General features: G+C 39.6%; 1 protein-coding gene across 1 annotated transcript in view; it reads right to left on the bottom strand.

Moving 5' to 3' along the window:
* Nucleotides 1-25,977, bottom strand: part of ARHGAP42 (Rho GTPase activating protein 42) — a 204,912-nt gene that overhangs the window by 114,904 nt on the left and 64,031 nt on the right. Inside the window, exon 3 of the mRNA XM_042457785.1 lies at nt 6,863-6,924. Coding sequence (XP_042313719.1) covers nt 6,863-6,924 — 62 coding nt within the window. The remainder of the gene's footprint in view (nt 1-6,862; nt 6,925-25,977) is intronic.

Raw genomic sequence — 25,977 nt, 5'->3', positions numbered from 1 at the left:
CCTATCTGCTTCCGGGCACAGTACAAGGTGTTGGTTATTACCTACAAAGCCCTACATGGCTAGGCTTGCCATATCCCGCCTGGGGGGCGGGACTTTCCCCGTTTGGGACGTGGCCACACGGTCCCGCCCTGGTTTGGCCCTGCCCCCGGGACCCCCCCCCCCCAACCCCCAGCGGGGGAAAAAAGCCCCCCCTGCCAGGAATGGAAAAGATGCTTGGCCTCCTCCGCCGGCCAGGGAGGCGGGCTGGGAGGGCCAGGGGAAAGGGTCTCGCCTTGGCAAGGCCCTTTTCCCCTCCCTTGCCGCTTTCCCTGCCGGCCACGGAGGCTTCAAGGCAGGGGAAAGAGCCTTTCTTCTTCTTTCTCCTCCTCCTCTTCTTCTGTCTCCTCTTCTCCTCCTCTTCTTCCTCCTCTTTTTCCTGTTCTTCCTCCTCCTCCTCTTCTTCTCCACCTCATCCTTTCCCTCTTCCTCCCCTTTTTCTTCCTCTACTTCCTCTTCTTCCTCCTCCTCCTTTACCCCTCCTCCTCCTCTTCTTCTTCTTCTCCGCTTCCTCCTCCTCTGCTTCTTCCACTCTTCCTCCTCTTCTGGTTTTTGGCCAGAAAGGGAAGCACATTTCTGCCATCTGTCAAGGAATAATGCCAAATGTCCTCCATTTTTATCATGCCTAAGAAACATGCATTTATATGAATTTTTTTAAAAAAACCATCAATTTTTGAGCGTCCTCAATTTTTTCAAAATGTGTCCTCCATTTGAAAATTTTGTCCTACATTTGTCCTACATTTGTCCCAGTTTGGAGGTCCTGACTTATGGCAACCCTATACATGGCTTGGGCCCGAGTTACCTATGGGACCGCATCTCCCTATATAATCCACCCCGCACTCTTAGAACATCAGGTAAGAACCTATTGGAAATAGCAACCTCTAAGTATGTTGCTACTTCACAAAGAGCATTTTCAACAACAGCTCCAAGAATCTGGAACAGTCTCCCTGAGGAGATCCACTCGGCGACCTCATTAGAAACATTCAGAAAAGCGATTAAAACCGAGCTTTTTAGCCGAGTATACCCCACCTGATATGAATACCCCCCTGATATGAATGACTTGTCCTGTCTGTGTATGATCCCTGCCTTGTTTGTTGATGCCATTGTTACTGTATGATGTTGTATATTTTATTGTTTTTAGCTGCTTTTAATTGAATTTTTATGTAAACACTTTGTGCTTTTTTAGTCTGTAACCCCACTTCGATCCACCGGGAGAGGCGGGAAAACATAAATAAATTTTATTATTATTATATCTCAATGGGCCCAGGGTGCATGCTCCAGACAGCTTCCATAAGCCGCCTGCACTCTCCTGCATTCATGCACGCACATCATGCTATTTATATGCCGTGTGCACTTTCTGCATTAACATGGAGTAAAAGGGCATTGTTTTGCTCCATTTTTCACCCTGGAGCACAGCTTCATCCTGGTTTCACCCCGTTTCAGCCTCATGCATTGTGTGAACAGGAGAGGCTTGAATCACGGTGAAACCAATTTTTTTTCTTCATGTAGACAACCCCAGGGTTAAGTTTTCTAATCTCTGAATAAACCATTTCTCCCTGACCACCAAAAGGCAAATAAAGAAATAAAGAAAAGAAGAAAAAAGAGAAAGGAAAGGAAAGGAAAAAAGAATTCTGGGAATGCTGATGTGGATAAAATGCTGGGAGTGATAGTCAAGCTAATTAAAAATCTATAGCCTATATATGCACTTAAAGTCAGGACCAGAGGAACACATGATATTCCAGATATTGTTAGTCAGTAAGGTCAAAGATTGTGATCTCTGTGCACCTGCAGGTTCGACAAAAGAAAAAAACCTGTAAGGAGGCCCATGGGGTTAGTAACCCCATGAAGTCAAATATCATGGGCTTTTCTGGTCCTAACCTTAAGTGCGTACATGTGCTATAGATTTTAATTTAATCACTATAAATGTCCTAATGCTTTTTTGTTACTTCAGTTTCAAATAAATGGAAGCTACTAGGAAAAAGAAAGAACTATTTTGAATTGTTTGATGAGAAATGGCTCTGTAAGTCTTGAAGATATAAAAAAGCAAAAAAATAAAAAAAAATCAGACTATTAAAGCAATGAAATGGAAGGTAACTGAACAGAACAAGGAACATAGGGGCATCAAAAATAATAATGAATAATTGTATACCAAAATGCCTTACTATTAGTCTTACTAAAAAAAAGCAAAATGAAAGCCTAAAAGAAAGGTGAAGTGTGGCTGTTATGGTTCTATTAATCTTTTGCAAGTAAGAACAACAAGGTTTCACATGGCACTTTATTTCCCTTATGTAAGAAAATTCATGGTTCTCTCTTATCCCACATGTCAGTGTTCTAGACATAAACCTCTTGGCAAGCAACTTTGTACTTAAAGTCATTTTTCATTAGCTATTAAAAAGGGAGTTCCAAGACTGTGAGGCATTATATACTTCTGACTGTAGATGACTATGACAGAACATTACTTGGGTGTCTCCATCTATCAGAGTATTCTCTTGAACACAGATAAAAATTACATTTTTACTTTTTACTGCTTTACTTTTCCTACACCTAAGCTAAAACAGGAATCCAGTGTGACTGAAGAACATCCATTCTCTCACTCTCTCTCAGAAAAAGAATTCAGAAAGCACTGCTGAATGCAAAAAAGCAAGCTTTTATACATGGAATGGGGAGCTTTCAATGGATTTCTGATCAGATGTGTGAATGCTTAGAGAAACACACATTTATTTGCATATATAATACACAAAATAGTATCTTAAGACTGCACAATACTTATGTTCCCAAAAGCTATTCAAACATGCTCAAAAGTCACATGGTACATTTTTCCCTAGAGTCTGCCACCCCAGAATACAGGTGGGGAGGGAAACTGTATATTTCTGTTTTTCACTGCAGTATTCAGCACTGTTGCCAGGAAGAGCTAGGATGTGCAGAATATCCAGCTGTTATAGGAATGAAAACATCTGGTGCCACGTGCCCTGGTTGGTAGGAGACTCACTTTTGATAGAGGACTGATGCCTTTATTGGCCAGCCAAAATGCACAAAACAGAGAATGAAAGCCTTTGAAGTTCCACTAGCTTCTTCATCAGTTGAAAGATGTTTTTAAAGATCATATAGGAGGAAGAAAAGCAAGGGTGTTGGGATCAAAGGCCTACATTTTGTATAGATGTTTTCTCTGCAAGAGTTCAGTTGGAGAGATCTCAATGTAGGCAGAGACCACGCCTCCCTTGATCATGTGGGGGCTTACACAAAGGATAGTCAAATTTAAAACTTCACTGCACCAGTAAAGTAACCCCTCTTGGGATTCAGAGTGTCTCTTTTTCTTGTGAAGCCACAGCCTTCTTACTTGGGCAGAGAACACTGAACTTTTCAAGAAGTCTCTGTACTGCTACATTTTCCTTTCCAGGTGTGATCTTTAAAGAGCAGTGAGTTTCCAAGGGCAGCTTTCAGTAATGTCCAAAAGGAAGTTAATACAATACATTGTAGGCTGCTAGCTGACTGACAGGAGAGCTGACTAACAGGAGACAGAGCCATAGAATCAGAAAAGACCACAAGAGCTATCCAGCCCAACTCCACAAAGATACAATCAAAGCTCTCCTGACAGATGGCCATCCAGCCTCTGCTTAAAAACTTCCAAAGAAGTAGACTTCACCACTCCCTACAGCAGCATGTTTCACTGTCAAATAGCTCTTACTATCAAGAAGGTCTTCCTAATATTTAAGTAGAATCTTTTTTCCTGTAGTTTGAATCCATTGCTCTGGAGTAGCCGAAAACAAACTTGCTCCATCTGCAATGTGACATCATTTCAAATATTTAAACATAGTTATCATGTCACCTCTTAATCTCCTCTTCCTTCAGTGAGAGATATGCGGCTTCCTAAAATGTCCTTTCAGGACAGAGTTTCCAGATCTTTCACCATTTTGGTCACCCTCCTCTGGACACATTCCAGCTTGTCCATATCCTTCTTGAATCATATTGCCCAGATAAATTTGAAAGATGTACTGACAAGTTGTTTAAAACTGTAGTAAAGTTTTCAGGTATTTAAGAACTTTACCTAAATCTAAATTCATATGCAACCTACATTTTCAAAAGCCAGCATGGCATTGTTAAGAATGTGAGACTGAGACTAGGACACCTTTTTCTAATCTGGCCACATTTGCCAGTATTCCTACTGCCATACTGTATGGATTGTTCTTCTTGTTTAAAACCCTGATAGGTAAATAAAATATTTACAAACCACAAGCAAAGTCTTTAGGATATGCATTGCTCCTGGTTATAGTTGATTTCCCCCATATAGTCTTAGCTGACAAAGCTAATATAACTTTGCCTGCCTGCATTACAGATCAATAATAATAGTCACATTTATAATTAAGTTATTGCTGAAATGGTTCCTGGTTGGGACAGAGGGAGCTGAAGTCCAAAATGTTAGGAAGGAATCAGGATGGAGAAGATTTGACTATGAGAAACATAGGAGCAGCCTTATTGTACCAGACCAAAGACCTATCTAGGCTAGCATTCTGTTACCAGAATAGGTGACCAGTGCTATAGGAAGCCTGCAAAGAAGACATGAGTACAGAAGAACCCTCTTGCTTATATTCTCCAGCAACAGCTACTGAATGTCAGATCACTTCTGACACTGAAGACAATATAAAACCATCATGACTAGCAGCCACTGATAACTTCAGGCATATTTGGAGCCATGGTCTCAAAGTTCATTGATGACCTTTTGCCTGTTACTATTGTCATCCAACCTTAAAGCATTGTTATACCATCCCAAATTTCTTTGAAGAAGGCTAGAAAAATGACTTTAATAATCAAAGTGTACTTTGACCTATGCTTAGAATTTTTCTTACAATTCCCCCCACCCTGGAAATGATTGAACATTAATCAACTTGCAAAAAGATGAGAAAAGAAAGGAACATTTGAATTTTTGGTTTAGTGTCTTGTCAGCTTTACAGTGGAATAAAGATTACTTTTGGAAAAGCAAGTCAAAGCTGAAAAACACGCCTATTCAAAAATCACTGCAAACACCTTCATAGATTAATAGATACCCCATGTAAGATTTAAAGGTTTGAAGATTATTTTACCATAGAAGTAAAACTATGAGTTAGAGGCATGCCAAGTATTTAAGGAGTCTGATCCTTTACTATTTAAGTATATTTACTGACTCCAACTTTCATCTTAGACTTTAAAAATCACTGCATCTTTGTTAAAAGTTTTTCTCTTAAACTTTAGCTTGTGATCAACTTTACCAAAAAGAAACAGAGCAAAGACTGGCAGGCAATGTTAGCCAAGATTTGGTACTATTAAGCCATACAATAGATATGGACTGCTTGTGCTAAAGAAACTTTTAACACACAGCAAATTAAAATGCATACAGGGTAAGTCAGCAACTGGAGACCCCTTAACCAAAGTTCACAAAAAGAGAAGTTTCTATATCATGGATACTCAGTGTGGCACAATAGTTAGTAGGCAGGATCCGGGGAAGTGGTCTGTTGCTGGAAATAGAAAGCATGGTATTTGATCAGTTAAGTTAGTCTGGGGCTTTCTGTAGATGGCAATTGATATCTCAGTGGTAAAACATTTTTTTCTAAAACACAACAATTCTATTTTTCCAGATATATTTACATACTTCTAAAATATTGATAAAGTCATTGCATCCATTTTAAAAAGTGCTCAATTGGAAATCAAGCCTTACGAGGAACATCTTAGGGAGCTAAGTATGTTCACACTGGAGAAGAGATGGCTGAGAGATGACATGATAGCTATCTTTAATTATCTGAAGAGCTGTCATGGAGAAGATGCAACCTACTTGTTTTCTGCTACTTTAGAGAGTTGAAGACAAACCAATGGATTCAGATTACAAGAAAGGACATTATACCTAAACATCAGTAAGGACTTCTTTACTGTAGGAGCTGTTTCACAGTGGGATGGTCTGCATCAGATGGTGGTGGACATTCCATCTTTGCAAGTCTTTAAATAGAGTCTTTAAAGACTGGCATCTTTCAGGAGTATTTTTGTTGTGTTTCTGCATGACTGAAGCTTAGAATACATGGCCCTTGTGGCCCCTTCCAAATATAGGTTTTATGATTCTAGTATTTTTTTTAAAAAAAAAATACAGCATTTGGTTTATTACACTGGTATTTTATAGTTCTTAGAGAAAACCTGTATCGTTCTATGCCGCTAGTGGGTGGGTGTAGTCTTGTTGAAGATCTTTTGCACAATCACAATGCTGGAAACACATGTGGTGTGTCAAAACCCCCAACATCTTCTGATCACTTCAGTTTTGTTTTGGGGTTCTTTGGAATTTTTGGTACTTCCTGTAGCTCTCAGAAAGTCCTAGGTCATAAGGCAGAAAATTGGTCCCTGGACTAGTTGAAACTGGCCATCTCTGTGACAGAGCAACAGCACAACTTCATATATAAGTTCTACCCACACACAGCAACTAACTGCATGCGAGTAAGCAAATGTAATTCAGTACAATGGGGTAAGCTGGTTGCTAGAGGAATGGCAGAGAATAGCTTTCAGTTCATCCAGCATAGAAATACAGTGAATTGCTGGGGAAGGGATGGGGCTCTTTATTTACAGAGGATTCAGAAGTAAAAATTAAGATTACTTTAGCTGCCTGAATTTGGTAAGTCTGAAAGTGAGCATAACAAGAATTCCAACCACAAAATCATCTATCTCTTTGGCATTCGTCAGGAAGCTGTCAAAGCTACAGTTTCTTGAGTCCTGTGAATTTCGTAAACATAACATACAAGCTTTCCAAAAGAAAGAACACTGACGTATAAAGTGAAAAGTAAAACTGTACAAGTACATTGTCAGACAGACTTACCAGGCGTCTTCTCTCCTCTTCTACTGCAATCAGTAATCGAGCAAATTCCTTCAATGACTGGGCTACAGAATAAACACAAAGAAGAAAAGAAAAGAAAGAAAAGAATTAGTTTTATAGCTCAAGATCATGCTATTATTGATTTTTAAAAACCTCAATATGTATTTATGAATTTCTAAGATTCCCTTGAGGCTGATGAGTCTCAGTTACAAGATTGCTTTAGGATTAGCTTCTAGGAAAATCTTCAGCAAAATTTTCATGCCTTCCATCCAGGGGCACAACCTCTCCAAAGAAAAATACCATATTTTCCTGTGTATAAGATGACTGGGTGTATATGACGACCCCCAACTTTTCCATTTAAAAGTTAGAGTTTGGCATATATTTGGCATTATAAGACTAACCCTCTTCCAACGCATGCTAAGAGATGCCTCAGAGAAGGGTGTCTTTTTCCCCTCAGCACATTCGGACTGCATCCACACTGGAGAAATAACCTGGTTTGGCACCACTTTAACCCTTTTCTGGCTCAAGGCTATGGAATTCTGGGAGTTGGAGTTTGTTGTGGGGCCCAGAGCAGAGCTCTGCGGCCGTTTTTCAGCTCCCCCCACCATATGCAGTGACCAGTCTAGCTCAGAAGTTTCTGCACCTGGCGTATAAGACCCCCCCCAACATTTGAGAAGATTTTCCAGGGTTAGAAAGTCATCTTATATGCCAGAAAATACAGTAACTATCACAAAAGAAACTATTCGAAATACTAGAAATATCAAACTTAAACTTAAACGTTCAACATTTTAAACCTGCCTGTAATCCCATGAGTGGGAGGCTGAGGCTGGCAAAGGGCTTGAGCTCAAGAGTTCTGGGCTGGTCTGAACTCTGCCAATTGGGTGTCTGTGCCAAGTTCACTTCAGTATCATAAATATAAATATTTGCTGTATTCTTGCATGTAAGGACCAAAATAATAATAATAATAATAATAATAATAATAATAATACAATTTTAATCCCCACAGCATAAGACTACAAGGGGTTCTATATATTTTAAATTATTAATATTTTGCATGTGCAGACTTCTTTTTGTAAAATACTGTATTTTGATCAAAACTGAACAAGTTTGTACAAAAAGAATACAGTTTTTAAAATGAAAAAATACAAAAAACAGTATTTTTGCTTTAGTGTAAACTCACAGAGGCTGGGAATATTTTTGAGGGGGTGCCTCACCTATCACGATACTTTTTCCCCATTTCTGTAACTCTTCTGAAGATGTGTTTTCCTCCCAATATGAAAAATTCACTTAGGTTGCCCTGAGAATGTAGTGTCCACTTCCAAAATATTGCTATAGGGAAAATTTGAGAGAATAACATTTTCTTTTGCATATATGACAGCTATTCCATGAGAACCATTCCTGCTCCTTGTTGAAGGGATACAGCAGAGGTCACGAAACTTGCAATGAGACATCTGCTCTCCAGGCTCTAAGCATGTGCACATATTATAGTAGGAAGATAAATTGCTTAGGCACAGATGGAGAACATATGCCTTCTATCGGACGTTAGACTGCAATTATCATAATCCCTCACAACTGTTATGTTGGCTAGGGCTGATGGGAATTATAGTCCAACATCATTACATGGAGGGCCACACACCCTATAATCAGCGTGCACCATTTACAGTGGCCTTCCCATTACTCAACGAACAGCAAAAATATACAAATGAGAAAAGATTCCCCTTCAATTCTTCTGGTTGAATTTACTTGAGAACTGACAAGATTCTCAGGGATAGCAAAGTAGTCTCCTTCTTAGCTGAAGATGTTTTACTATGACTAGAAAATATAATTTATATCAATTCTCTATAACTATCTGTTCTTTCAACCAAGAGGTACCCTTTAAAGCAATTAAGATGACTACATTCAGAAGAAGAAGCATTTCCACAAAATGGGAAACATAAAATTCCAGAGAATTCTGGTTTACTGTGAACAAACTACATGCTAATACCTATATCCCTTTCACTCCCACACTATTTCTTGCTCCACAGTGAGTGACTAAACTATTCAGAAACCAGAAGCAGAGCATATCATTTGAAGCATGACTCCTGCCTGTTGCTGTTACTGCATTTTTGGTTATTAATTTATATAATTAACACACATGATCAAGCATGGAGGAGAGCAGGTATTGGGCAGGAAAGGACAAGAGATTATTTTTCCTGAGCCAAATAAAGTAGGAAAACAGGTATTGTTGCAAAAGAGAAAGGAGTTTTATTGGGAAGCTTCTAAAAATGGAGAGGGGGAAGGCATTAAAAAAATATCTTGGAGGAAGAAAATTACAATCATGAAGCTGAACAAGAAAAAAAGGAAGTGCATACTCGTGAACTAGATTGGGATGAGGAAATTGAAGTCTAAAGTTATATATATATGTATAATGTTATACACAGTACAGTCAGCCCTTCCCTTACACGGGGATCCATTCCAGCCCCCCCCCCAAAAGGAAAATACCACATATGCTTGAGCCCCATTGAAAACAATGGGACTCGTGCACATGGCATGGAATGGTGTGTGCACCACAGGCGTGCACGCTATTGTTGCTACATCCACGGCTTCAGTGTTAGCTGAAAGCTACATATGCATGGGCGCACTGTACATGTAGTCTTGTATACATTTACACATACACAAATTAATGTCATTGCTGTATTAGACAGACAGAATGCATGCTCATTCAGGAATGACATGAATCATAAAATGGGAAACCAAGTTCAAACCAATTGCACACATTAGTCTGTGTTCTATGTGACTGAAAAATCAATGACTTCGCACAGCATTCTTCCAACTTTTCAGACTCATGACCTATATTTAATCCTCAACTACAGGACTTTCTAATTTTGGGGGGGTTGCTTTGCCATATACATACATTCTTCTTTCTTATAGTGTGTTGTTGTTGTTAACTGCTCTAGAGTTGATTCTGACTCATGCCAACCTGTGAAAGAAACATCTCCAAGACTCCCTGTCCTCCACTGCTCTGCTTAGGCCCTGCAAATTCATCCCTATGGCCTCCCTGGTTGAGTCTGTCCATCTGACATGCAGTCTTCCTACTGCCTTCTATCTTTCGTAGCCTTATTGTCTTTTCTAATGACTCATGCCTTCTCATGATGTGACCAAAGTACACCAACCTAAATTTAGTCATCTTGGCTTCCAGGGAGAGTTCAGGCTTAACCTGTTCAAGGACTAATTTCTTTGTTTTTTTGACTGTCCACTGTATCCTCAACACACTTCTCAAGCACCACATCTCAAATGAGTTTATTTTCTTTTTATCCACTTTCTTCACTGTCCAGCTCTCACATCTGAGCTTGGTGATGAGGCTTGGATGATTCTAACTTTAGTTCTCAGTTTTACATCTTTGCACTTTAGGTTCTTGTTTAGTTGTTTCATGGTTACCTTTCCTATTCCTAGTCTTCTTATTTTTTTGACGCAGTCTCTTTTCTGATCAATGTGGGATCAAAATATGGCTTCTCTTTTTAACTATTTTGATTTCATCCTTATCTAGGTTGAATTTATGTAGATCCTCCATGGTCATTATTTTTATTTTCTTTACATTCAGCAGCAAGCCTGCATTTGACCTTCATAGAATCATAGAATCATAGAGTTGGAAGAGACCGCAAGGGCCATCCAGTCCAACCCCCTGCCATGCAGGAAATCCAAATCAAAGCATCCCCAACAGATGGCCATCCAGCCTCTGTTTAAAGACCTCCAAGGAAGGAGAATCCACTCCACTCCGAGGGAGTGTGTTCCACTGTCGAACAGACCTTACTGTCAGGAAGTTCTTCCTAATGTTGAGGTGGAATCTCTTTTCCTGTAGCTTGCATCCATTGTTCCGGGTCCTGTTCTCTGAAGCAGCAAAAAACAAGCTTGCTCCCTCCTCAATGTGACATCCTTTCAAATATTTAAACAGGGCTATCATATCACCTCTTAACCTTCTCTTCTCCAGGCTAAACATCCCCAGCTCCCTGAGTCGTTCCTCATAGGGCAAGGTTTCCAGACCTTTCACCATTTTAGTCGCCCTCCTCTGGACATGCTCCAGTTTCTCAATGTCCTTTTTGAATTGTGGTGCCCAGAACTGGACACAATATTCCAGATGGGGCCTGACCAGAGCAGAATACAATGGCACTATTACTTCTCTTGATCTAGACACTATACTTTTATTGATGCAGCCTAAAATAGCATTGGCCTTTTTATCTGGCAAATGTAATACCGGAGCCATTGGCAAAAACCACATCACACTGTTGACTCATGTTCAACTTATGGTCTACTTGGACTCCTAGATCTCTTTCACATGTAGTTTCATTCAGCAATTTGTCTCCCATCCTATATCTGTACATTTCATTTTTCTGCCCTAAGTGCAGTACCTTACATTTCTCCGTGTTGAATTTCATTTTGTTAGCTTTGGCCCAGCTTTCTAGTCTATTCAGATCATTTTGAATGTTGGTCCTGTCCTCTGGAGTATTAACTATTCCTCCTAATTTGGTGTCATCTGCAAATTTGATAAGTGTGCTCCCAATTCTGTCATCCAGGTCATTGATAAAGATGTTGAATAACACTGGGCCCAGGACAGAGCCCTGTGGGACCCCACTGGTCACTTGCCTTCAGGAGAAAAAAAGAGCCATTGTTGAGCACCCTTTGGGTTCGGCTGGTCAACCAATTACAGATCCATTTAACAGTTACTTTGTCTAGCCCACATTTTACAAGCTTGTTTGCAAGAATGTCATGGGAAACCTTGTCAAAGGCCTTACTGAAATCAAGATATACTATATCTACAGCATTCCCTTCATCTACCAAGCTGGTAATTTTATCAAAGAAAGAGATTAGATTTGTCTGGCATGACTTGTTTCTCTGAAACCCATGTTGACTTTTTGTGATTATGGAATTGCCTTCTAGATGTTCACAGACTCTCTGTTTAATGGTCTGCTCTAGAATCTTTCCTGGGATCGATGTCAGACTAACTGGACGATAATTGCTGGGAACCTCTTTCTTCCCCTTTTTGAAGATGGGGACAACGTTTGCCCGCCAGTCTGCTGGGACTTCTCCTGTTCTCCAGGAGTTCTCAAAGATTATTGCCAATGGCTCCGGTATTACATTTGCCAGTTCTTTTAATACCCTTGGATGGAGTTCATCTGGTCCCGGAGACTTAAATTCATTTAGATTAACAAGGTGTTCCTCTACTATCTTTTTACTTATTCTGTGCTGAAATTCCCCTATTCTGTCCTCTGCTCCATTATCTTCAGGTTGAGCACCCTTTGCCTTTTCTGAGAAGACTGAGGCAAAGAAGGTGTTGAGTAATTCTGCCTTTTCTCTGTCTTCTGTTAGCATTTTGCCATCTTCTCCATGCAGTGGCCCTATCGTTTCTTTCTTCTTTCTTTTGCTGCGGACATATCCAAAAAAGCCCTTTTTGTTGTTCTTAACCTGTCTAGCAAGTCTGAGTTCATTCTGCGCTTTACCTTTTCTGACTTTACCCCTGCACATGCCTGCTATTTCTTTGAATTCCTTTTTTGTGATTTCCCCCTTTTTCCATTTCTTATACATGTTCTGTTTCAACCTCAGCTCAGTTGAAAGTTCCTTAGTCATCCATCTTGGTTTCTTGAGACACCTCCCATTTTTCTTTCTCACTGGAACTGTTTGAAATTGTGCCTTCAGTATCTCTCTTTTGAGAAACTCCCATCCGGTCTGAACTCCCTTCTCTTTTAGTATTTCTGACTATGGGATCACCCTCAATACTTCTCTAAGTTTACTGAAATCCGTTCTCCTAAAGTCTAGAATGCGTGTTTGACTATGCCTGGCTTCTCCTCTCCATTGTACTGTATAACAAACTCCAGGAGAACATGGTCACTTCCACCTAAGGATCCCACCACTTGCACCCGATTAACCAAGTCATCCTTGTTGGTTAGGATCAGATCCAAAATAGCTGACCCCCTTGTTGCCTCTTCCACCTTTTGGACCATGAAATAGTCTTCCAGGCAAGTGAGGAATTTGCTAGACCTTGAGGATCTGGCTGAGTTTGACTTCCAACAAATATCAGGGTAGTTGAAATCGCCCATCACTACTACATCTCTCTTTTCTGACTGTGTGGTCATCTGTTCTAGAAAGGCATCATCCAATTCCTCCGTCTGACTTGGGGGTCTGTAGTAGACTCCCACCAAAACATCCTTGTTGTTTCCCTCCCCTTTGATTCTTATCCAGATGCTCTCCACCTGGCTTCCATGATTGATGTCCTGGATCTCTTCACTGGTGTAAATATCTCTGACATATAGTGCTATTCCTCCTCCTTTCCTGTTTGGCCTATTTCTCTTAAAAAGGTTATACAGTCGGCCCTTCTTATACACAGATTTTTTATACACGGATTTAAGCATACACGGTTTGAAAATGTTCCAAAAAAGTATAAATTTACCTTGATGTTCCATTTTTTATTAGGGACACCATTTTTCTATGTCATTATACTTAATGGGACTTGAGCATACACGGATTTTGTTATACACGGGGGATCTTGGAACCAAACCCCAGCGTATAACAAGGATCCACTGTACCCCTCTATTTCCACATTCCAATCATGAGACTCGTCCCACCAGGTTTCAGTGATGCCTATTATATCATATTTGCTTTGCTGTACTAGGAGTTCAAGTTCATCTTGCTTATTTCCCATGCTCTGTGCATTAGTGTAGAGGCATCACAGACCACGGGTCCCATTTACTTTTTGCTTGTGCAAGTTTATTTGCCTCCCACTATTGGATCCTTGCACTTTTTTTCTTGTTTCCTCTATGTCAGTTTGACTATTTTCGCCATCCCTTTCGCCTTCCTTAATATTGTCTCCCCCACGGAACTCAGTTTAAAGCCCTCCTGATCATGTTCTTGAGACTGTTGGCAAAAACATTTCTTCCAACTGGTGTGAGATGCAACCCGTCCGTTGCAAGAAGTCCCTCCTCATGGAACCGCAGCCCAAGATCAAAGAATCCAAATTGTTCTTGGCGGCACCATCTGCGAAGCCAGTTGTTCACTTCCGCTATTTTCCTCTCCCTTCCTGGACCGTGCCCTTCAACTGGCAGAAGAGACGAGATGACAACCTGTACATCCATTCCTTTCAGCTTCCTACCAAGCGCCTACCAAGCGCCTCGTAATCCCTTTTGATATTCTGCAGGCTGTGTCTTGCAGTGTCATTGGTTCCCACGTGGACCAAGAGGAAAGAGTATTGGTCAGTAGGCTTGACCAGTCTTGTCAGCCTCTCTGTCACATCACGGATCTTTGCCCCTGGGAGACAACACATCTCTCGAGACATCTTGTCAGGCCTACAAATCACTGCTTCTGTACCCCTCAGCAAGGAGTCCCCCACTACGACCACACGCCTCCTACGAGATTTAGCAGCAGCTGTTCCCTTGGGTGGGACTCTCAGGCTTGCCTGCTCTGTCCCTGAAGTCTGTCCATGCTGCTCTTCTTCATCCTCCTTGATAAGGGAAAGAGCTTTGAATCGATTCTCTAGTTGCAAGCTCCCTGAACAATCCCTTCTTGGTCTACTTCTCTGTGTGACATTCCTCCAGCTATCTTCCTCCTGTGTATGTGAAGTGACCTCCTTCGCTCCAGCAACTTCCTCTGCGTGGTATTCATCCAGGATTGTTAGTTCTGTTCTGTCCAGGAAATCCTCCTGCTCCCTAATATGCTGAAGTGTAGCTACTCTGGACTCCAACTGCTGCACTTTCTCCTCCAAGAGGGCTACCAACTTGCACTTGGGGCATGTGAAGTTCTCCACTTCTTTAGGCAAGAAGACAAACATCCCACAAGTGTTGCAGGTGACTGTCGTGGTTCCATCAGTGTCCATACTGAAAAGCCTTAGGAAATTACTGGAACAGGACTGTGGGCTTCCTCCTGAAAAAAAGAATCCTCCAGAAAACACCAACGCTAAGCCCCTGATGCTTCAACAATTTGTGGCAGTGAGCTCGATCAATTCTGCCTTTGCTGTAGATTTCCTCTCTCCTCCTCTTCTCTGTAGCAGGAACTGCTCTGCAGAGGCTCTGGGAGAAGAAATAAAGAGCTAATCTGCTAGCTCCGCCCCTAGTGACTCACAGGTGTGACTCACTGAAGATGTGACTACAAGCACACTCTTCCTAGAGTTTAAAAACAATTAAACAGTCACCACTTAAAATGGCTGCCCAGCTACCTCTCTCCTCCTCTTCTCTGTAGCAGGAACTGCTTCCTTAGTAATTCTTTCAAGTCTGTGATGTTTTCCATTAGCAGTATGGTGTCATATGCACAACTTAGATTGTTGATGTTCCTTCCTCCTATCGTCACTCCTCCTTCTTCTAAGTCTAAACCTGTTGTTTGTATGATATTTTCTGTATACAAGTTGAAGAAGTAGAGTGATAAAATACAGCCCTGCCTGTTTGCCAATTGGGAATTATTTTGTTTCTCCATATTCTTTTCCAACAGTAGACTTTTGTCCAAAGTACAGATTTCTCATCAAGACTATCAAGTGTAGTGGCATTCCCATGTCTGTAATAGCATCCCATAGCTTTTTATGATGTATGCAGTCAAAGGTTTTGCTATGATCTATAAAGCACATGCTGATTTTCTTCTGGAATTCTTTAGTGCACGCCATTAACCATTATAGTGAGATCATACACAAATAAGAGGTCCTGCATTTTTATGACTATAGAAAATAGTACTGTACATTTTGATAAGTGCATCTGGTACAGCAGGGATGAATATATCAAACTCCTAAAATAAGTTTTTTACTAAAAGATAATAGAACTCTAAAGACCTTTGTTTCTGATCACCATCTCTCTATGCTGGTAAAAAAAATTTACCATTAAAAAAAGTTTTCATAATGATTGATGTTGTATTAGTAATTATTTGCAAGTATTAAGAAAGAATATGGACAAGCGATGACCTGACATTTCTCATGCAAACATCAGGCAATTTATAGGGATTCACAAACATCTCACAGACTTATGAAATATCCTTTTGAACAGACAGGCTCCCTTTCCCAATTATTTATACAGGCTTCCCAATGGCCAAATGGGTGAAGAACTGCATTTCAGTCTCAAGTGGTACCCTGATCCCAGAATACTGAACCAGGCAGGTATGTATGTGCAGTTTGGGACTGATTACTGGCCAAAGTTTTGAGGCATGTTAGTGTCACATGGTGCTAGTAGGACCAATAGTAGGAAGATCCTAAATTAGTCTGCATGGAAACCTCTGCAAAGCATGCAACGGTATAGTACAATTTCAAATATATCTCTTTTTATCTCTCATTCTGCAATGAGATTTTTTAAAGCTTGGATTTCTACCACTGAGAGTCCTTACACAATATGCAAACTGTAAACATCAAATAAATATCTTCTAATAAAATCATCCACTATACACAAACTACAACAGACATCTCCAGCATTCTTGATTTTATTGTTAGCACAACTGAATATAAAATTATCATGGGTATGTAATTATCTTGAATTTGCAATTCAGTCAGGACTGACTTTATTTCGAATTGTCAGGCAAAGACATTATATTCATTTGCATTAAAGGTGGTAAAGTACATATTGCTTGAATTTTCATTTCTGCTCAAGCAAGTTCTTTGTAAAACAGTTGAGTTTCTTGTGTAAGTCAGCAAGACAAGCTGCTTCCAGATCAACTCACTGCAGAAACGAGTCAGTTTTAACCACAGTATGGCCTGTAACTTGTCACACACATTCCACTTTTACTTGTGGTTGCCCCTCCTCTGGAGGTATAGTAGTATTGCATTAGAATTGCTTTCTGCACAAAATCCATGTGTCCTGCCACATAGGAAGTCTACCACAATTAATTCTTGCTCATTCTTTCAGTCTCCCTTCCTCCCTCTGAAGGTTAAGTTGATTTTCACTTTTTCCAAGTCACCATGGCTCATTGACACATTCATTAAAGAGAAATAGGAAAGTTTACTGAACACACATTTGGGCTCTAAATAGGTTACAGTTGGGAGCAGCTCTTAAGGACATTCACCACATTCCACAGAATTTGTCCACATATCCTGCTCAACTCACCACGAGGACACATTTTTGCTGTAGTTTGCAACAGTGCCTCATGTCTCACAGTGGATCTGCATATCACTTGAGAATAGTTTCTAGGTGGTACTTTCCATGAAATATATATAGCAATGGCATTAGGAGATATTCAGGATAAGTCACGCTCGGCCCCAAAATTCTTCCAGTGAAACAAATTTAGTTTATTATTTTTTGCCCCAAACTATCAAAATACAGTGGTATTCGCTGGGGTTTGGTTCCAGGATCCTCCGTGGATAACAAAATCCGTGGATGCTCAAGTCCCATTAAATATAATGGCACAGCAAAATGGTGTCCCTTATATAAAATGGAAAATCAAGTTTTGCTATCTGGAATTTATACTTTTTAAAATATTTTCAAACTGTGGATGCTTGAATCCATGGATAAGGAGGGCCAACTGTACAGTCGGACCTTCTTATACACTGATTTTTTTTTTCACAGATTCAAGCATCCACAGTTGGGAAATGTTCCAAAAAAGTATAAATTTCAAATATCAAACCGTGATTTTCCATTTTTTATAAGGGACACCATTTTGTTATGTCATTATATTTAACAGGACTTGAGCACCCATGGATTTAGTTATACACGGGGGATCTTGGAACCAAACCCCAGTGTATAACAAGGGTCCACTATACTTCAAAACCACCTAAAATGCAGTAGTTTGCTTCCCCAGTCCTCCAAAGCCCACCAATCTTCCCCACAAAACTGTCCAAAATAGCAGCCGGAAATTATGTTGCAAAATATGAAAAATGTCAGTGCGGCCCTCCAGGTGGGCACAGTGAGGAAAAATGGCCTCATTTGCCTCCTCCCTCCATATAAAGAGAAAGCATTGAGAAAATTGCATCATGACCTTTTCTTCTCCTCCGCATAAATTTATTATGGACAAATAAAATAAACATTGAGTGCATGATACATGCAGAAACAAATCTGTAAGTTTTAGATCACATAATATATTAAAATTTATCTTAAACACTTCTATGGTCTGTTTTTTGGTTTCATTTGTTTTTTTGAGCCCCCCCCCCCCCCCCCCCCCCCGCCCCCAATATAAACACTGTTTTGCAATTCAAACATGATACCACATTTCAGAGTGATGCCAGTAACCAGCATTAACATACAAAAACAGCTGCCTATTCTTTCTGTTATATATTTGGTAGTTTCTATCATTAAAACAGTGCTTTATAAATTTACAGCGCTTTATAAATAAAGGTTAATAATAATAATAATAATAACAGGTTTGCAGCTGTTTTCTCTGGAACATTCCCAGAAGAATGAAAAAGTCTGAATTGTCAAGAAATTTACCATCTGTGTTTTCTACGGCCAGATAAAAACTTTAGTTTGTATTCATTAGAAAAGGTGGCGTGGCCCTAATTAGGTTATAGTTACAGCCGTTTAAAATTTATTGCCCAAATATGTTGCTATTATCTGTTAGTAAGTGATCCTAAGTATTTCTTTGTAATACAGATCAAATATGACCAGGCAGTTCAAGGTATTTTAAGGCTATGTAACTGTACAGGACTTGATGTCCATCCTAACTTTAGGCCCAGCCCATTTTGTTTAGAAGCATATCTAGAATCATAGAATCATAGAGTTGGAAGAGACCACAATCTATTTTCCCCCCTCACAGAATCTCTTCATATCTAGGATAACACTATATACAAATGGTAGAATTTAAAGACATAGCCATGTTAGTCGGCCAAATCAGTATCCAAAAGGATCTTACAACCCCTTTGAGACTAACTGAAAGATATAAATTGGTAGCGTGAACTTTTGTAGACTTGAGCCTACTTCCTCAGAGGTATTTGCAAATTAGTCTCAAAGGTGCTGCAAGATCCCTTGGCATTAAAAATTAAATTAATTTACATTAAAAATACTGGAGTTAATTTATCATATTACAACTCATCAGTATTTTCTTGTTCCCAGATGGATCCTTCTTAAGCTCATGACTTCAACAGGATTTGAATCTAGCTTTTTCTCCCATTTGCTATAGTCTAGGAAATTGATTAAATATACAAGTTTCAAAGCCAGCACATAAATCAAGATCTGAACGAGCAGTATGAGTACACAGGTGTACTATTCATTTCCATCTTAATAAGCCATGGTTTATTAAAACACGTTTGTTGTCTAAATTATCCCTCATAGTCCATGGCATCTGGTAGTTAGCATCAAATATTCATTAACAGGAAAACATTGCTTAGTAAATTGGTTCTAACTAGACAGAAGAATGAGATCACCGAGGACAGGGTCCAGAGATGATGTAATGACAGCAAGATCCAGAAGTGATCCATGAGTGGTTGTACGAAGGAAACAGTTCTGCTGAAGATGTTGGCTGGATTTCAAAAAAACTAGCTCCATCCCCCCAAAGGGACTATGGACTTAAGTTCTCAAACTACTTCAGAGACTATAGGGATTTTCAAAACCAGTTTGATATAAACCAAAAATTCCACTGAATCCCAATCCCTTGGGTCAGACTTGATGTAATACAGATAATATAACTAGAGTAGCACTTTATATCATTTTTTACAACTGAAGTATGTTTTAACAAGTTAGTATTAATCCCCAAATCTATTTGGCTCAACAATTGATGATTCAAGATGGCATTTCCTGGACACATTATTTATTTCACTCACTTTTAAGAGACTGTACAAGATAGTTTTTTCCAGATTGAAATGATTCTATACAGTTGGGTCCCCTTTGAGCTCCAGTAATGGGATAAACTCTGGATGTGGTGCATGTCGTCAATTTGGGATTGTTAAACCAGCACAAACTGCTTCCAGGGTACAGGAAGCTCAGACGATTACTGATGTACATCTGATTCCTGTTTCCAGTGATCAGAGCAAAATAAATCATTGTTGCTCAATCTCGGATGGAACAGAGGAGACCGGGAGTCCATTGCACCCAGCCACTAAGAGGGAAATAAAGGCCACACATTCAACTTTAACCACTACCATCAACACTGTGTAACCTAACAGAAGGTGCTAGTGAATGGAAATACTTTATCTCCATCACAAAAACTTCTACTTAAAAGAAACCATGAATAACCTAGCTGCAATCAAGCTTTATTTTTTTTTGGGGGGGGGGGAGAAATAAGACAATAAAAAAATGCAACTACAACTTGGGGTGAGATTGTGAAATTTAAGAACTGGGAGTTATTTTGAACTACAAGGCTACTTAAATAAAAGTCAACTGAATCGAAAGGAGTTACTTTCAAGGAGCTGTAGGAGTGGAAGGTTGCTTATCTGTTCTGTAGAGGAAATATCACTACCACAACTGATCTGATTCTTGGTATAAATACAGATGTAATCGGCAGAAATTAGAAAAAGATTAGATATTTGGGCATTTATGGCCTGAAACAGATGAGCAGATGTGGGTGGCTTCCAGCCACTCCAGGAGTATGGCGTTTACACAACACATGTCTGTAGAGCATTCAGAAGCTGCCCTGGGCCATACCATGACCCCAGGGCAACTGGGCTGTGAATGGCTTCTGCGCACTCCTTTCTGCCTGTCTGTTTTGTCAGGACCATGGTAAACAGGTCTGATAAAATGACATGGATGTGGCCACGAGGGGGAGCTGTTGTGGAAGTTATTTACAGCTCTAGTAGCAGTTATATGTGTCATCATTTAAACAGTGTATCATTGGAATGTTGATGCAACTGTCAACTGTCATTTTCAACTGTCACTGAGGGAGAGGGAGACAGTTGGTACTTCTTAGAGAGAGAGTCAGTTATGACAGTTGGTGTTAGAGTAACTGCCTCTCTGTTTTGTTGTTATGGTGATAGGGACACAATAATAATAATGCTTTCTTGCTTCTGTATTTTGCTTTGCAAAAGAATCAATAGTTACAGAAGGCCCATAGACTGAGCCTACAGAGTAAAGTGCAAATGGGCTGTGTTGGCCCCTACCCTTTCTTTCTGCGTGTGGCAGTAGTATACGCACTCACATAATCACCCCCTCCTTCCTCTGGAGGGCTCTGAATACAATGGCCTGTGTTTAACCAGTGGCCTTGGAAGAGAACAGGATCAGTCTAGCTAAGTATCTCTGTACATTCCAGGCTCCAAGCAGATGTAATGCCAAGAAGAAAATACAGGATCATTGAGTGAACAGTGAACGCAACCAATCGCTTGTTGTTTAGAAAACAGCCCTCTGCGAAGGGCATAAAAGGGGGGTGACAAGAAGCCATCGGTGCTGCAGCCTTGGTGACATCTACTTTGGTGTGCTGCTGCCCTGCGCAGACAATAAAGCGTTTTTATTCTAGCCAGTTCGGTCTCCTTGACTCTGCTTGTCCTCTGGCAAGCCACGGGCCTTCGGGTTCGTGGGTTTGGGGTCACCCGCTACAATGGTTGTTTGGTTAGCAAAGTAATTTATTTATTAAAGTAACTTATTTATTAAAGCCCTCATGTAGAGTGAAGGCTTGAAGTGCTCTTGTCGTTATTTCTCAAGCTGGGAGCTTAAGGCCGTTTGCAGTGATGAAGGAATATTTTCCTTCTTGGCCTGAATACCTTTGCAGACATCTCTTCAGATTCCTTCTCCCTGCCGTACTGTTGATGTGGTTTAACTCTGTAGGTGGTCGTGGTGGACACAGCGCGTCTTTCCATGCCCTAACATGTTTAGCCCCTATATCTCGACTCCTAATTTGAGATTGTTTCAGAAAAGGTATTTAAACATTTGCAAGGAAATTAAGCAAGACTTACGTAGATGGAAGAAACTGGGTTTGTCGTTACTGGGGAGAACATTAGTTATAAAAATGAATGCACTACTGAAAAAAATTGTTTCAAATGATTCCTATTACTGTATTACAAATGAAGTAACATTCAAAGAATACCACAGAGAAATTTCATGTTTTATTTGGCAAAATTAAAAGATTAGAATTACAGTAGATTTAAAATCTTGAAGGATGCAAGAGAGGAGACCTGTCACTGCCAGATTTAAAGCTGTATTTTTCTACCTGTTGCCTTGTGTGGTTAAAAGTTGGATAATTTTGGAAAATAAGAGAATATTGCAAATAGGTTTTGATTTAAGATTTGGTAGGCATGGTTTCATATGTTATGATAAATTTAAGGTAAATGCTGACTTTATCAAACACTATGTCAGGAAAACATTATTGAGAATATAAATAAAATATAGAAGTACATTTTGTTCACCCTGTGGAGGCTTTCATGAAAGAGAACAAAAAATAAGGATAAATGGACCATGTATCAAAAGAGACCTTTTGAAATTAGAAAATTATCAAATCAGTATGAAAACCATAGAGGAACTGGAATTCCAGGGAATTATTCCGCAGTGGTACTTCTACAGGCAATTGTTTGAGAGATTTTAAATGAGTAAGAAATTATTTCATTCTGAAATAACAAAATCAGTTAGAATTTGTGCTCAAGTGATGAATTAGAATTTTTGCTCAAATGATAAAAAGTCAGCCGAAAAAGGTTTGTATTGAAAACGGAAATGCAAAATGACCAAATGAAAAAAATCATGGCTAAATGGGCACAAAAAGTAGCTCATGATATACAGATGGAACAGTGTGGAAACAAGCATTAAAGTATACCTAAGTTATAGTCTCAAATAATTTTTTTTACAAGATGATTGTAATATTCAGGTATTTAACTCCAGAAATAACTTTCCAAAATGTACCAAGATTTTTCAAATATTTATTGGAAATGTAAAAAGAAAGAAGGGGCTTTTTATCACATGAGGGTTATCTGCACTGCAGAAATAATACAGTTTGACATAACTTTAACTGCCATGGCCCAATGCTATGGAATTCTAGGAATTGTAGTTTTGTGAGACATTTGGCCTTCTCTGCCAGAGAAATCTAGTGCCACAACACACTACAGCCCCCAAAATTCTACAGCATGGAGCCATGGTAGTTAAAGTCAAGTCAAACCGGATTATTTCTGCAGTATGGATGTAGCCAACGTTGACTTGCAAATGGTAAAAAAAAAAAAAAAATGGATTCAGATACATGCCATAATGGAAGGTATTTTGAAATTGAAACTTCAATTAAAATCTGAATGCTTTCTGCTTGGAATGCTGAATTAGAATTTGGAGAAAGAACATGGAGGAATCGTGCATTATATGATACCAACAGCAAGACTGATCTGCACAGAGATGAAAACAATTGATACTCTCAGCACATGAACACTGGTTGTTAAAATTATATGAACTTGCAGAAATTGATAAATTAATTAAGGAACCAACTATAAATTCATTTTTAATAGATTGGGAAAGTATTGTGGAGTTTATGATGAAGACTCAGAGTAATGTAGTAGCTTTAGGATTTGAAATGTAACAGAATGCATTATTAAGTAGAAGGGTAACATAGGAGTAGTTAATATAATTGTATAGCTTTTATTATTAATTAGAGGGAGTAGGAATAAGAGATAGTTATAACTATAAATCAGTAAGATGGGAACCACATGTATCTTTTCTTTTGTTAGAGTTTTAGGGAATTTGTAGTTTAGTTAGAGGTATAGGGGTTATATATTAGCTATCCTTTTATGTTGTTATATGCTAAAAATTATTATATGTGAATAAAATATATGAAAAAAGAACTATACCAGATTAACCTGCAAACTGCAGAATATAACAATGACCTGTTGTGCCATACATATATAGAATGTTTGACTTCTCTTACAGAAGTTTTTCCCACGGTTCTTCATGGTGAATGAAGCCTTTTACAAGTAAATGAATGTTTTCATGTTTAAGAGAATGTGATTATTTTCATGTTTAAGAGAATCTGATTATAGGCTTTGGCATGTTTATTTTTAGTAAATTCCAACTTCTTTTTAAATCATTTTTAAAAAATATGTTATTTTTAAATAATAATAATAATAATAATAATAATAATAATAATAATAATAATAATAGAGTTTATTTATATCTTTCTGCCTCTCCCAACTGGATTGAGGTGGGATCACAACAGAGTTTAAAAAATACAATTAAAACATTACAATATTATTATCACACAAGTTAAAACCACAGTTAAAAACATAAAATCAACAAATCATGGGGTCAGATGCTCTCGTTCCATACAGAAACAGTCTGTAATTCATAGAAGATCAGGTGGGTATGCACATCGAAAAAGCTCTGTCTTAACCGCCTTTCTGAAAGTTTCCAGGGATGTAGCATGACAGATCTCCTCTGGGAGTCCATTCCATAGTGTGGGGGCAGCTAAACTAAATGCTTTTTGGGAAGTAGAAACATATTTAGATGCTGGTATCTCTAACAATTTCTTCCCATTTGTTCTGAGAGTGTGGGGCGGATTGTATAGGGAGATGCGTTCCCATAAGTAACTTGGGCCCAAGCCATGTAGGGCTTTAAAGGTAACAACCAACACCTTGTATTGTGCCCAGAAGCTAATTGGAAGCCAGTGTCAATCTTTCAGAATAGGTGTTATGTGGTCAAATCTCAAGGATCCAGTGACCAACCTGACTGCTGCATTTTGCACTAATTGGAGCTTCTGAACTTGATACAAGGGTAGCCCCATGTAGAGTGCATTGCAGAAATCAAGACGAGAGATTACCAGAGCATGTGCTATAGCTTCAAGATCCTTTCGGTCGAGGTAGGGTCACAGTTGGCGTATCAACCAAAGTTGATACCAAGCACTTCTGGCCGTCGCATCTACTTGAGATGACAAATGTAGAGACGGATCCAGAAGTACTCCCAAACTGCGAACTTCATCCTTCAAGGGAAGTGTGACAAATTTCTTTCCCCAGGCCTAAGGATCCTATGGCAAGTAGGATCCAGCCCATTACTGACTCAAGGCAGGGATTCAGAGGGGAGATGTCATCCTTAGTCACTGTAACAGTCGGGGACAAAGAGAAGCATATTTGGGTGTCATCAACGTACTGATAACCCTGAGCCCCATGTCTCCGGATGATCTCTCCCAGCGGTTTAATGTAAATGTTAAACAGCATGGGGGACAAGATGGAGCCTTGGGGGATGCCAGATATTAGCTCTTTTCTAGAAGAGCAACTGTCCCCCAGCCTCACCATCTGGAACCTGCCCGAGAGGTATGATCTGAGCCACTGGAGTGCAGTGCCCCCTATACCCAACTCTCTCAGGCATTCCAAAAGGATACCATGGTCGATGGTATCGAAAGCTGCTGAGGTGTCCAAGAGCACTAACAGGGTCACACTTTCCCTGTCTGTGCCCAGACAGACATCATCGATTAAGGTGACTCCATATCCTGCCCTAAAGCCACTTTGAAATGGGTCCAGATAATCGGTTTCATCCAAGACAGCTTGGAGTTGGAAGGCCACTGCTCTCTTGATCACCTTACCCAAGAATGGTAATAGGGAGACCGATCTGTAGTTATTTCTCTCCAGGGGATCTAGGGAGGGTTTTTTTTTAGAAGTGGTTTGACCACTGCTAATTTTAACTGAGATGGAAATTTGCCCTCCCTAAAGGATGCATTAATTATGGACTACAATAGTGCAATCATAGCATTCCCTCCCTGGGCGGTCAACCAAGATGGGCAAGGATCGAGAGCCCATGTTCTCTTCCTTACACTTCCAAGGAGCTGGGGTTTGGTTCCAGGGTACGCGCGCACGCACGCGCGCACACACATACACACAGATAACAAAATCCATGGATGCTCAAGTCTCATTAAATACAATGGCATAGTAAAATGGTGTACCTTATATAAAATGGCAAAATCAAGGTTTGCTATTTGAAATGTATATGTTTTTAAAATATTTTCAAGCTTTTTAAATATTTTCATGGATGCCTGAATCCATGGATAAAAAATCTGTGGATAAGGAAGACTGGCTATATTTTTGTAACACACATTGGAGTTGTGATATTATCAAAAGACAGAACTATAGTCAGCCCTCCACATAAATTTTTTATCCACAGATTCAAGCATCTACAGCTTGAAAATATTTTAAAAATATATAAATTACAAAAAGCAAAGCCTGATTTTGCCATTTTATATAAGGGACACCATTTTACTATGCCACTGTAATGTTATGTAAAAGTTTATTCGGTCACTGACCAGCAAACTATGCCACTGTATATAATGGGACTTGCGGGGCCTGGAACTTAACCCCAGCAGATACCAAGAACTAT

This window comes from Sceloporus undulatus, chromosome 3 (assembly GCF_019175285.1).
Source record: "Sceloporus undulatus isolate JIND9_A2432 ecotype Alabama chromosome 3, SceUnd_v1.1, whole genome shotgun sequence".
In the NCBI taxonomy this organism is placed as follows: Eukaryota; Metazoa; Chordata; class Lepidosauria; order Squamata; family Phrynosomatidae; genus Sceloporus; species Sceloporus undulatus.
The sequence above is the reverse complement of the archived record's forward strand: the minus strand, read 5'-3'. Positions and strand labels throughout refer to the sequence as shown.